General features: G+C 34.3%; 1 protein-coding gene across 1 annotated transcript in view; it reads left to right on the forward strand.

Moving 5' to 3' along the window:
* The window catches only part of RALYL (RALY RNA binding protein like), a 725,647-nt gene that overhangs the window by 702,133 nt on the left and 8,371 nt on the right, over positions 1–15,143 (forward strand). The window contains exons 6-7 of the mRNA XM_060127724.1: positions 9,194–9,241; positions 9,526–9,629. Coding sequence (XP_059983707.1) covers positions 9,194–9,241; positions 9,526–9,629 — 152 coding nt within the window. The remainder of the gene's footprint in view (positions 1–9,193; positions 9,242–9,525; positions 9,630–15,143) is intronic.

The raw sequence follows: 15,143 nt of genomic DNA on the forward strand, positions 1-15,143 counted from the left end.
TAAAACCTTTACAGACAAGCAAGAGCTAAGAGAATTCAGCACCCCCAAACCAGCTTTACAACAAATGCTAAGGAACTTCTCTAGGCCGGAAACACAAGAGAAGGAAAAGAACTACAATAACAAACATAAAACAATTAAGAAAGTGATAATAGGAACATACATATTGATGATTACCTTAAACATAAATGGATTAAATGTTCCAACCAAAAGACATAGACAGGCTGAGTGGATACAAAAACAAACCCGTATATATGCTGTCTACAGGAGACCCACTTCAGACATAGGGAAACATACAGACTGAAAATGAGGGAATAGAAAAAGATATTCCATGCAAATGGAAATTAAAAGAAAGCTGGAGTAGGAATTATCATAACAGACAAAATAGACTTTAAAATAAAGACAAGAGACAATGAAGGACACTACATCATGATCGAGGCATCAATCCAAGAAGAAGAAATAACAATTGTAAATATTTATGCACCCAACATAGGAGTACCTCAATACATTAGGAAAATGCTAACAGCCATAAGAGGAGAAATCAACAGTAACACAATAATAGTAGGGGACTTTAAAACCTCATTTTCAACAGTCGATAAATCATCTGAAATAAAAATAAATAAGGAAACACAAGCTTTAAATGATGCATTAAACAAAATGGACTTAATTGATATTTATAGGACATTCTATCAAAAAACAACAAAATACACTTTCTTCTCAAGAGCTCATGGAACATTCTCTAGGATAGATCATATCTTGGGTCAAAATGAAGCTCTGGTAAATATAACAAAATTGAAATAATATCAAGACTCTTTTCTGACCACAACACTATGAGAATACATAACAATTACAGGAAAAAAACTGTAAAAAAAATAGATACACATGGAGGCTAAACAACACACTACTAAATAACCAAGAGATCTCTGAAGAAATCAGAGGAAATCAAAAAATACCTAGAAACAAATGACAATGAAAACACAATGACCCAAAACTATGGGATGCAGCAAAAGCAGTTTTAAGAGGGAAGTTTATAGGAATACTACCCTACCTCAATTAAAAAGAAAAATCTCAAACAAACAACCTAACCTTACACATAAAGAAATTAGAGAAAGAAAAACAAACCCCAAATTCAACAGTAGGAAAGAAATCATAAAGATCAGATCAGAAATAAATGAAAAGGAAATGAAGGAAGTGATAGAAAGATCAATAAAATTAAAGCTGGTTCTTTGAGAAGATAAAAAAAAATGATAAAGCATTAGCCAGACTCATCAAGAAAAAAAGGGAGAAGATTCAAATCAACAGAATTAGAAATGAAAAAGGAGAAGTAACAACTGACACTGCAGAAATATTAAGGATCATAAGAGATTACTACAAGCAACTCTATGCCAATAAAATGGACAACCTGGAAGAAATGGACAAATTCTTAGAAAATCACAGCCTTCTGAAACTGAACCAGGAAGAAATAGAGAATTTAAACAGGCCAATCACAAGCACTGAAATGGAAACTGTGATTAAAAGTCTTCAAAGAACCCAAAGCCCAGGACCAGATGCATTTACAGGTGAATTCCATCAAACATTTACAGAAAACGTAACACCTATCCTTCTTAAACTCTTCCATAATATAGCACCCACATATTTTGGAACACTCCCAAACTCATTCTATGAGGCCATCATCACCCTGTTACCAAAACCAGACAAAGATGTCACACAAAAAATAAAACTGCAGGCCAATATCACTGATGAACATAGATGAAAAATCCTCAAAAAAATACTAGCAAACAGAATCCAACAGCACATTAAAAGGATCATACAACATGATCAAGTGGGGTTTATCCCAGGAATGCAAGGATTCTTCAATATATGCAAATCAATCAATGTGATACACCATATTAACAAACTGATGGAGAAAAACCATATGATCATCTCAATCGATGGAGAGAAAGCTTTTGACAAATTTCAACACCCATTTATTATAAAAACCATCCAGAAATAAGGCAGGAAAGGAACTTACCTCAACATAATAAAGGCCATATATGACAAACCACAGCCAACATCATTCTCAATGTTGAAAAACTGAAACCATTTCCACTAAGGTCAGGAATAAGACAAGGTTGCCACTCTCACCACTATTATTCAACATCATTTTCAAAGTTTTAGCCACAGCAATCAGGAAACAAAAGGAAATAAAAGGAATCCAAACTGGAAAAGAAGAAGTAAAACTGTCATTGTTCACAGATGACAAGATACTATACATAGAGAATCCTAAAGATGCTACCAGAGTACTACTAGAGCTAATCAATGAATTTGGTAAAGTAGCAGGACACAAAATTAATGCACAGAAATCTCTTGCATTCCTATACAATAATGATGAAAAATCTGAAAAAGAAATTAAGGAAACACTCCAATTTACCATTGCAACAACAACAAAAAATACCTAGGAGTAAACCTACCTAGAGATATAAAAGACCTGTATGCAGAAAACTCTAAGACACTGATGAAGGAAATTAAAGATGATACCAACAGATGGAGAGATATACCATGTTCTTGGATTGGAAGAATCAACATTGTGAAAATGAGAAAACTACCCAAAGCAATCTACAGATTCAATGCAATCCCTATCAAACTACCATTGGCATTTGTCACAGAATGAGAACAAAAAAAAATCACCATTTGTGGAAACACAAAAGACCCCCAATAGCCAAAGCAATCTTGAGAAAGAAAAACGGAGCTGGAGGAATCAGGCTCACTGACTTCAGACTACACTACAAAGCCACAATAATCAAGACAGTATGGTACTGGCACAAAAACAGAAATATAGATCAATTGAAACAGATAGAAAACCCAGAGATAAACCCACGCACATATGGTCATCTTATTTTTGTTAAAGGAGGCAAGAGTGTACAATGGAGAAAAGACAGCCTCTTCAATAAGTCGTCCTGGGAAAACTGGACAGCTACATGGAAAAGAATGAAATTAGAACACTCCCAAACACCATATACAAAAATAAGCTCAAAATAGATTAAAGACCTAAATGTAAGGCCAGACACTGTAAAACTCTTAGAGGAAAACATAGGCAGAACACTCTATGACATAAATCACAGCAAGATCCTTTCTGGACTACCTCCTAGAGAAATGGAAATAAAAACAAAAATAAACAAATGGGACCTAATGAAACTTAAAAGCTTTTGCACAACAAAGGAAACCATAAACAAGATGAAAAGACAACCCTCACACTGGAGAATATATTTGCAAATGAAGCAACTGACAAAGGATTAGACTCCAAAATATACGAGCAGCTCATGCAGCTCAATATCAAAAAAACAAACAGCCCATTCCAAAAATTGGCAGAAGATCTAGACATTTCTCCAAAGAAGGTATACAGATTGCCAACAAACACATGAAAGGATGTTCAGCATCACTAATCATTAGAGAAATGTAAATCAAAACTAAAATGAGGTATCACCTCACACCAGTAAGAATGGGTATCATCGAAAAATCTACAAACAGTAAATGCTGGAGAAGGTGTGGAGAAAAGGGAACCCTCTTGCACTGTTAGTGGGAATGTAAATTGATAAAGCCACTGTGGACAACTGTATGGATTTTCCTTAAAAAACTAAAAATAGAACTACCATATGACCCAGCAATCCCACTACTGGGCATATACTCTGAGAAAACCATAATTCAAAAAGAATCATGTACCACAATATTCATTGCAGATCTATTCACAATTGCCAGGACATAGAAGCAACTTAAGTGTCCATCAACAGATGAATGGATAAAGAAGATGTGACACATATATACAATGCAATATTACTCACCCATAAGAAGAAATGAAATTGAGTTATTTGTAGTGAGGTGGATGGACCTAGAGTCTGTCATACAGAGTGAAGTAAGTCCGTAAGAGAAAAACAAATACCATATGCTAACACATATATATGGAATCTACAAAAAATAATGGTTCCAAAGAACATAGGGGCAGGACAGGAGTAAAGACACAGATGTAGAGAATGGGCTCGAGGACACGGGGAGAGGGAACTGTAAGTAGTGACACAGTGAGAGAGTAGATTTGACATATATACCCTACCAAATGTAAAATTGATAGGTAGTGGGAAGCAGCTGCATAGCGCAGGGAGACCAGCTCGGTGATTTGTGATCACCTAGAGGGGTGGGATAGGGAGGGTGAAGGGAGACGCAAGAGGGAGGGCATATGGGGATATATGTATACGTATAGCTGATTCACTTTGTTATACAGAAACTAACACAAAAATGTAAAGCAATTATACTCCAATAAAGATGTTAAAAAAAAAAGAGTGTGAATGTGCAGCTCTACACAATCACTTTACCACTTCCTATTTCTCATTAAAGTTTGAAGGAATCTGAGCAAATAGAATATAGATACATTGTAAAGTAGAATAAAAGTTGTAAATGTGTTCAAGATTTAAAATTTCAAATATAAACTCTTTGTGTTAAACATTCAAAACTAGTGTTTCAGTTTTCTAAAAAGTCAATTACTTGCCCTTTAGCACTGACCATGCCCCCAAAGGGCAAAAAAGACACTTACAGGAATTAGCTTCCTCCTGGACAATGCCTTAAACATCTAATTTATTATCATTTTTATTTCAATGGCCTAAGAACCAGATTGTCACAGAAAACTACCACAGAGAAAGTTGCAAAAGTTCCTCCTTTAAAAGCCAAAATATATTAACTCATGAGCATAACAGCACCACTCTTGGCTTATAGCGGGGAATGGGGATCTTTTTTAATGTGAAAGACAAGTTTTTCCTACCAATACAATTCAGGATACATAAAATACCTTGTAATGCTGAATATGACTCCTGGAAATGCCATTTTTTGACATCTAACTTCAAATAGAGATTGACACAGAAAGAAAAAAGAAGAGATTTTTAAGAGAGAGAGAGAATCTGCAGGAGGAAAAAAAAAAGACAAAAAAAAAAAAAGAACTGAGGGCGGGAAAGATACTGAGGAAAGCACAGCAGGCATGAATCAGACTTGTCCCGTGGTGACTCATCTCCTTGAATCTCTTCCTCTTCCCTGGAAATCCAGCTTGATTTTACAGCTTATGACCTGAGCCAACTACAGCCATGGCATTTCTGCTAAAATCCAAACCATTAAGACAAAAGCAGCCTTGCCAAGATTATACAGATTTGTTTGTGCATTTTATTTCAGTTTTAACTTGACAAGTAAAATTGAGTTTATGATGGCAAAAAGTGGGACTTGGAGATCAATTTAGGATGCTTAGCTATAACTTGTTCTTGTAAATATGCCTTAGCAGTCAGGTTGAACAAAAAATAAGCAGATTGGACAAGATAAGTTAAGCATAGACTGAGAAAAATAAAAATATTTTTTTTTCTCATGCACTTTTCAATTTCCAGAAGGCTGGTAAATTATTGAAGTATTTCTTAAAGGTATAAGACGTGAGTAGAATCATCACTGTCATCCACATTAATAATAGTTCATATTTTCTTCTTGCTATTAAACTCCACTCTCTGAAGTTATAAAGTATTTTAAAAGAGTTTCAGAAAAAAAGGTAAAACACTTTAGCCACTATTCTCTCTCTATCTGGTCACATCTGAAAATACTGAGAATTAGCACTGTGTGGAAATTACTGTCCTATCAAGCAATAGCTATTTAATGCATCTAAAATGTCTATCACCATGTCTGATGCTTAGGTTAATATCAAATTAATGTATTAGAATCAGTAACTTCTCAACATTATTTAATTATTATCATTATTATGACTGTTATTATTTAATTTCTAAGATAGTTCCCAGGTCCTTAAGAAAGACAAGGCAAGAGGCTGGGAGAATATTTACATGTCAAAATGTCAGAGAATTTATTAATACAATTACAAGTTTTCTGAAGTAAATGCTTAAGCAAAGAGATGTCAGAGGACTATATTCAGGAAGAAATCTATAGTTTAGGCAAGCTGGGCAGGATATTAAGGCCATCTTGATCACCGCTAGACTGTGAGATTGAACAAAGACAGAATAATTTCACTTCTAAATGCAAGTGCCTCTTACAGTTCCTGACATATAGGTCCTTACTCAAGTTTTGGCAAATGAGCATATGAATGACTATGCTGTACTAGAATACTTATCTGTGTTATTTAGGATATTTAATATATCTAGACCTCAGTGTCCTGTAAAATTCGGATAACACTCTACATCTTATAGACTACTGTTAAGGTTAAATCAGATTATGTATGGAAAAGCATCAAGAATAATGTTTCAATAACTAGAATGTTTCCTTCCCCAGGCATCATGTTTCATAAACAAAGTCTCAACAAAATTCTTAAAATGATATATTGTTTTGATTATCTTTTTTTTCTTTGCTTTGGTTGTTGGAAACTTCATTTGTGTTATCCAAATATGAATATTATTATACGTACATTTGTATTCAACAAACATATTCTTTTTCCCCCCAGCTTTATTGAGGTATAATTGACATATTGTGTAAGCATAAGGTATACAAGATGTTAATTTGACACACTTATATATTGCAAAATGATTACCACCATAGAGTTAGTTAACATGTCCGTCATACCACAAAATGATCGTTTCTTAAGTATCTGTCATCAAATGAATGGATAAAGATGTGGTATGTATATTCAATGAAATATTATTCAGCCATGAGAAAGAAGGAAATCTTGCCATCTGTGAAAACATGATAGACCTTGAGGGCATTATGCTAAGTGAATTAAGTCAGAGAAAGACAAATCCTGCACGGTATCACTTATATGTGGAATCTGAAAAGCAAAACCCATAGAAACAGTAAAATGGTAGTTGGCTGGAGCTGGAGTTGAAAGAAATGGGGCTGGTCAAAGTGTACGAACTTTCAGTTGTAAGATAAATAAGCTGTGGAGATCTACCAACATGTTCTTAAAAATAATCAGCCATAAGGTACAACAATGATGACTCATGACAAATGTGTATGAAAGTAGCATAACCTTAAACTTGAGACTTCCAAACAAAAGTTTGGATAAAGTGTCATCATATCCCTTATCTGCAGAAGAAACCAAATCACAATGAAAATTATATGTACTGCTATTTCAGGAAACTTTTGAGGTGAAATTTATACCTTGGATTTGGTGCTAGCCAGTAAGTTTTCTTTAAAATCCCTCAACACAACATCATAGTTGAGTCTAACACCGGCAATATCAACTAAAGTATTAAACATTACGACTTAAACAATCTGTGACTGTGGGACAAAAAGGGTTACTTTTGCTCTTACTGCTTCAGCAGTGGTCTCATTTTCTTCCTTTGTTTGCAGAGGTAGATATACAGCAGCACTGCTCTGGCTAGACAATGCTTGGTCTTCCATCAGACACTCACATGGAATAGGTCTTCACTTTGCACTTCAGAACTTGCGTTCAAAGTCATTGTGTTCCATTAGACTGCTTGGAGGTGAAACCAACCCTCTCTGATGGGCTATGTATGCTATAGCAGGTTTTCTCCACCCTGCCATATGTAACAAGTGTCAGGACAAATACATACACTTATCCGGAAAACCAGAAATAGCAAGCCCTACTCAATATGTTCTTTCACTTTTCCTAACATAAGAATAGTTAGAAAGTAAAGGACCATTAAGTTGACCATCTGGGGAATATAAAATGACTTGCCTGTTGTACAGTGGTTAAACACAGAATTGCCATATGACCCAGCAATACTCTTTTTAGGCATATACCCAAAGGGGATGAAAGCAGGAACTCTAACAAATGCTTGTGCACCGATGTTCATAGTAGCACTATTCACAACAGCCAAGAGGTGGAAACAACACAGATGTCTATTAATGGATGAATAGGTAAACAAAAAGTATATATATACAATGAAGTATTATTTAGTTATAAAAAAATGGAATTATGATATGTTACAACATCGATAAACCTTGAAATATTATGCTAAGTAAGATAAGCCAAACAAAAAAGGACAAATATTGTATGATTCCACGTATATGAGGTACCTAGAATAGGGAAATTCATAGCAACAGGAGCAGTCACTGGGGCTTGGTGGGCGGGGCCAGGGGAAGGAGGGAATGGAGAAGTATTGTTTAATGGATACAGAGTTTCAGTTTGGGATGATAAAAAATTTTGGAAATGGTTAATGGTGATGTTTGCACAACATTGTGAATGTACTTAATGCCACTGAATTTTGGCATTAAATATTGACTACAGAAAGCTTAGAAAGGTACATTTTATGTTATATATATATATATATTACAACAATAACAAATGAATAAACATTTTAAATGATTAGTCCCCTGCAGTAGAGATACTCCATTCATCACGAGATTAAATTTCTTCCAAGCTAGGGAGGGTTGCATGGTGTCATAAAAAATAGCTCCAGACATGGATTCAGAAGTCTTTCTCTGAAGCTTCAGCTCTGTCACTTACTAGTGATAAAAATTTGAGATAGCCCCTTAGGTCCCGTGCACATTAGTTTTTTTCCAGTTATAGTATCCAACAGAGTTGTTGTGAGGACTTAAAATTAAAAGGAAATAATTCATATAAAGTGCTTTGTAAACAACAATTGTACAAGTGGATGGGGGAAATTTTTTTTTACATTCCTTTAAGGAGCTTGTTAATAATCTTATCACTAAAATGTATGTATTAATTCCTATTTAAATGCCCTAAATTATTGTTATTGTTGGTAAGACTCAAAGTGTTTTTTTTTAATTTTTCTCTCTATAAAGTATTGAATCACAAGTTTTTAGAATCAAAAGGAAATGCTGGATTTCTGAGGAAACTACATTTCTATTTACTTTTCTAACAATGAATGCATCATTAAACCCTTTCATTTATGTTATTTCAATACCATTTGTTTAATGTTCATTTAGCCTTAGTATACATACCTTAGGAAAAAAGGATAGCTATATTATATCTTGTCTGGGGTAAAAAAAATGGTCCTACAAGTAGTTCAAGTATTAAAAAATTAATTTTGCTTTCTGCTCTCAGCTTCCATTCCAAACCACTCAATCCATTATCAGTCTTTTCATTGTCAAACATATAATGAGTTTGATACGGCATTATATCCAATTAGACATTATCTTGTAAAGCCCTTTGGATACATAATTACATTGAAAAATAAATATTTAAAAGTAACAAATGTATTGCTATTACATTATAAATTAATACCAAAATTGCTGTTGTCAACAAATAATTTTTTGTTTCCCTCCTTAGTGGTTATGTCTTTGACTATGATTACTACAGAGATGATTTCTACAATAGGTATGTAAATTTCTCATCCTTCTTTCCCTTTGACTTAAATTATGTTTTAACTGTTCTGTACATTTCATTCACAGGTATTATTGATTAATACATTTAAATAATATTTTATAGTAAAAAAAAGTCCCAATAAAATATAAGATAGCCAGATTTTTCTATTTTGATTGTACTTACTGAAATATAGTAGATCTTGGACTTTCAGAATTCAGAGGTGCTTAAGCCTAAAATTTGGTTTCTAATGTTTGGATGATATTCTAAAGATTGAATTAACCCATATTATTTTCCAGATGTGTAGGTGACTTGGAATTCTTCAAGACTGAGAGATTTATAAATTCAGAAAATGAGTACAACCTTCTAAAATACATCTGCTTTCATACAACACATAGATTCAGTAAAAATTAAGGACAATTCTTGCTTTGCATAGCAGTGTGTGACCATAAAAGAAAACCATGCAGAGTGATGTTAATAATCAATGGGGGGAAATAGGATTTTTCCATGACCTTTAACAATTTTTTGTCAAAACATTAAAAACTCTTTTATGTTATAAATATACATATTTACACATGTATACATATATTTAAATTCCCTCTTCATACGTATAGGAAAATACAGTGAAACTAATAGCTATTTAGTACACTAATTTAAAATTTTAACACTGTAATGTAAAAATACTGAGAATTAGTTTGCTTCATTTCTTTGTAAAAAAAGACTTATCGAAAGTAATTTGAACAGCACTTGCCTTCTTCTTTTATTATAATATGGAGAAAGCACCTCTTTTATTCCTTGGTGAATTGTCATACTCCCAAGACTGGATCAGCTTTGACATTTTATTAATGTTGTGAACTACCTCTGAGACTTCCCTCAGTATGTGGTTCTTTTGCCAAGTGTCACTTCCTCTGGGACATCTTTGTCCCCTTCCAGCACATCACAACCACTTTCTCATTTATGTCAATATGTTTTAATTTCAACTTACAATAGCATATTTTAATATAACATCTTTAATTTCTGATATTTTCCTTTTAGATGTAATTTTATGTAAAGGAATGCATTTATCTCTGGCTTAAACCACTATTTTGCTTCATCTGTGGGCACTGTGTTTAAGGAAGTCAATTTATGATACCTTGTGGGAATTTTTTTTTTTCAGGTAAACTGTATATCAAATAGCTTTGTGGATTTTGAAGGAATTTTTGGCATTCAGGGCCATTTTTAGGCTGTGCAAATCAATCCTTAGGGCTTTCTGGGGAGCATACTACTTAAAATTCATATAAACATATCGGATGTAATATATATATTTGGAATAAAAGAATATGTTTTATTTTACTAAGTTCCTCTGCCTCCATCTCTAGAGTCTCTTGAATACAAGAGTGTCCACAGCCCTATAGTCAGCTATTTCTCCTCTAATTCCATTTACATTTAATTTTATTTCCAGTGTTACTTTTCAACTCTTTGCTGCACCAATCCCTTCTTTTGATTATCCATTTTTATAAAATGCCACATGGATTTATCACCAGCAGACAAGGAAACAATACAACTACACATTTGCTATCCTTGTGTGAACTAACAGATGCACAGGGACAAATCACTGACAGACTTTGAAAGAGGTGATGTGATTGGCCACTGATCATCATGAGCATCTGTCATTTACTTATTGATTTGTGGACTGAAAAACTAGCAGCAAAGCTTGGACTTTACGAAATTACTCACAGTTAATATATATGGGGTAACTGAAATTTGTTTTGTGCTGTTGGGGGACTGGTGTTATTTAACTAAGCATTGGTAATTGAGATATTAGAGATATGCAAAACAAGAACTGACTGTGTGTAGATAGATCATTGGACCACACACACACAAAATGAGGTAAATATTGTTTAAGGCTTTAATTGTAAATAAATTCGTTCAAACAAACAAACAAAAATTCCAAGGCATAAAAATGCAAACAGAGAAAAACAGAATAGACATTTTAAATAGGGAAGAAACTTCATAATCCCTTGTAAGGGTCTTGCTCTCTCTGCTCCAGCCACGAGGGTCCTTTTTCAGTTCCAGAAGAACACGGTGTTCCTTCCTGCCTGGGGACCTTCTTCTGATTGCTCCTTCTCATACCTCACTCCACCGTCAGTTAACTTGACTTCATCCTTCAGATCTCAGCATGAACACCTCTCTCAGACTAAATGAGGTTCCTCTGTTCCCCTCTCAGCACCTGTTACTATTCCTTCACAGCACTGTTCCTGGTTTTTATTGCTATATTTCTCTCTGCAACAACAGTATTTGATTTATGTCCTTCCTTCCTCCAAAAGGGCAGGGAAGATGCTCAGTTTTGCTTATTGTATCCTCAGGGACTATCATCAAGTCTCACACATAGTGGATACTCAATTTTTGTGATTAATTCATCTCCTTAGATTTAGAGACATTTTGTTTTCTCCAAGGTCACATAGTTAATTAGTGGGAGAACTACAATCATAAACTAGGTCTCCACTTATACTCAACAACCAACTGTGTGGATACGCAAAACAGAAGAGGAGCAATGTCAGTCTATGGTTTTACATAACAGGAAATAAGCTTATCTGCATGGAAATTAGATCCACAACCATACCTTTATCACCACTATGTTCAAACTACTGAGTTAAGCAAATGATTTCTCTAGTCAACCCTTTAGGACCAAACATGAATTTTTAAGGATGGTTTTCTCAAATAATTTTTATAATTTCTATAAAATATAATATTTTTTTAAATATTAAATAGCTTATAATAACTTGTCCTAATGATGTGAAGATCTGACAGCATTAAAATAATCCCAGTTACTACGAAAGATAACATTTAGATATTCTTTATTTAAAAATTTTAGTTTTTGACAAATGTAAATTTTAGTTTTTGACAAATGTAAAAACATTTTCTGATATGCTTTTATGTTTCAGGATGCAGAACACTGTCTTCATTGCTATGAATAAAGTTTTCAATTAATATACATTGTCTTTTAATCTGTTAATATGAAAATGTTTTTGCATTGTAATCTCTTAAGTATTTTCTATCATGTGATTTCCTTCCACATTGAAAGAATTTCTACCTAAAATGAAGTAGATGGTAGGAGACCCAAGTTCTGGTAATTAACCTGTAACTTTGGGCAACTAGGTAGGTTTTCAGTTTTTCATTTTTAAAATGAAGCCAATATCTGCATTTGCATTTTATCAATAAAAATCATTAGATAGATTAGACAGATGATAGATAGGCAGATAGGCAGATTTTACATGCAAAAGAGCAAGAGCCTTAATCAGCAAATAATTACAGAGCCTGAAGCTTTCAGATGACACTCCACTACACAAAGAAGCTAACTCTGAACAATTTACAAAATCATTTATTTGTCTTATATAAAATCTGTTTGGTTTATAAGTGTTCAAAGATCAGTATGGGTGTATTGCTAACAGACTCTCTGAGGAGTCTGTGCCCTCATTAGTTTATGTTTCATTTTTTCACTTGGCTAAGAAAGACAGAAGCATCTGCCACTAGTAGAGGTAGTCAGGAGTTCCCTGTGAACATAGATCCCCAGGAAAGGAAAACAGAGTGGAGAGGCTGGAGAAGAGAAATAGCTTACCAAGTCAGTGCTAACAGTTTTATCCACACTAATTCCTCCTTAGTTACTCTCTGCTTGTAGTTATGGTTAATTTCTTTTCTCTTTTTACTAGTGGTGCAAACTTGGGCAACTTATTTAATACCACAAAAACTATTGTCTCATCTATGAAGTGAGCATGAATTTAATGCCTACCTCATAAGATTGTTCTAAGGATTAAATGAAGTAACACATTTTCATGACCTGCATTATGCCTGGTATGTTTTTTGTGCTTAATCCATGTTAGCTACTAGTAACCATTAACGGTAACCATTAACAGTGATGGAGAATATGTTTCTTATACTGTTATTCATGTAGCAGTGTCCCTATGACAGAGCAATACACTGGTTGCTCAGTTGTCCTTCCATAATAGTCCATCGTGACACCTCTGGATCATTCTGTTTGCATTGTTTTCCCTCCTCCTACTCCCCCCCAGAACATTCTAGTTGCAGCTGAACACTCTTATCTGCAGAGAGAGACCATTCAATTATTTCCATTAACTCCATGCTGCTTGGTTTTCTGTCAGGAAAATGGAAATCATACAGTTATGTTGAACAAGGAGAATTGTTTGTAAAAATTTTCTAACTATGTATTAAGGAACTGAAAAGGCAAAAACAAATAAACAGCAACAATAAAACCCACAGTGGTATGATGGAGTTAGCAAACTACAGGAAGCAGCTACCACCTCTAGGGTTGGGGAAACAGAGGAAAAGATGGGATTATCAAATATCACTGTAGAAAAGGGGATTTGCACAACTCACAATGTGAGTAGGAGGTTCTGCTTAGCTGCTGCTGCTGTATCTGAGCCCAGAGGGGGAACCCGTGGGGCTGGAACCCAGACCTCTAAGGGGGCAATACCAACTGGTGCCAGGATCTCTGAGGAAGTGTGAAGACTGTTCTGCAAATGTTGCAAAATTACTCAAACTGGATTCAGTTGCTACTACTGGAATGAATTTTTGCTGCCAGGGTTAAGAAACAAGGCTAGAGTAACGCTGACAAGAAAAGGGACCCAAAACAAAAACAGGAAGCAAAGCAGGAAGGGTCAAGTTCTCTCTTCCTCTTCCAGTCTCCTTCTCAGGTCCTTAATTGGCTGAGCCTAGCAAGGAGCCAGCTGGACCCCACAGAAATGTGGTTTGCAGACTCCCAACCCCAGATGTGACTGAATGTCTCACATAAGCTGAGAGATAATACCTTAATAACTGACATTGATTTACATCCTATTGTTAGCCTATTTCTGCCAGTTTTGGGAATTCTAATGTAATTGGGGATTTTCAACCCTTAAACTGTTTCAGCTTAGAAAACTTCTCTACACAAAGTTCCATCTTAATGTAATTGTTTTGGTACATTTATCCAGCAGTAATTTTTCCAAAAACTAATTTAGTGTCTATCCATGGTTTCAGGGATCATGAAGAGTATCACTAAATAATAGAATTGAGTGGTTATTCTAAACTTTCATTTTTTGTATTACACAAAGAATTGCCCAATAATTTACAGCATTCAGTGACATTGTCTTTTAAAATGTCAAGTGTGACTCTACATGAAAAACATCACATGTTATTAAAATGAAACATAAATATATATACTCTTCCAAGTAAAGTGAAAGGAGGAGTATACCTAAAATTATATTGAACACCCCTGAGGAATGTTTTCAATTTCTGAGATATTAGCAGTTTTAATCCAACCTTTTTTCAATAGTATCAGGAAAGGCACTGAGCCATTTATAACCTCCAGTAATGAATAAACGTGTATTGACAGAGAAAAAGAAATGCCAGAGCTGCTCTTCCATATTTTATATATATATATATATATATATATATATATATATATATATATATATATATCAGTGATTCAAAATCTGTATTGTTCAGATCTGGATCCATTTTGACCTTGTGTAAATTAACATAAGAGAAGCTACCAGAGTTGAAGTTAATGAAAAAAACTCTGTCAAGTTGCACTTGTCTCAGATCATTGATTATAGAGCACAGTATATATTCATGAATACTGGAAAAACATATTAGCAAGAAGCAACGTCTATTTCACTGTGCAAATTTAAATTACCATCTGATAGAATGGGATTCCACTTAAAACATTTGGAAACCGTAGCATGGCCCAGTTGACAAAGGGTGTGATTTGGAGTTAGAAGCAACTTTCAGGCCTCAGTGTGCATGTGTTGACTGGTTAAACTTGGGGGAGTCATCTCATCATTTTTTCACAGGTTTCCTTCATGGGCAAAATGGCTTAACAACACACACATTACAGAATTGTAATAATTAAATAGGAGAATCATTTTATTGATTTATAACC

The sequence above is a fragment of the Lagenorhynchus albirostris genome, chromosome 17 (genome assembly GCF_949774975.1).
Source record: "Lagenorhynchus albirostris chromosome 17, mLagAlb1.1, whole genome shotgun sequence".
In the NCBI taxonomy this organism is placed as follows: domain Eukaryota; kingdom Metazoa; phylum Chordata; class Mammalia; order Artiodactyla; family Delphinidae; genus Lagenorhynchus; species Lagenorhynchus albirostris.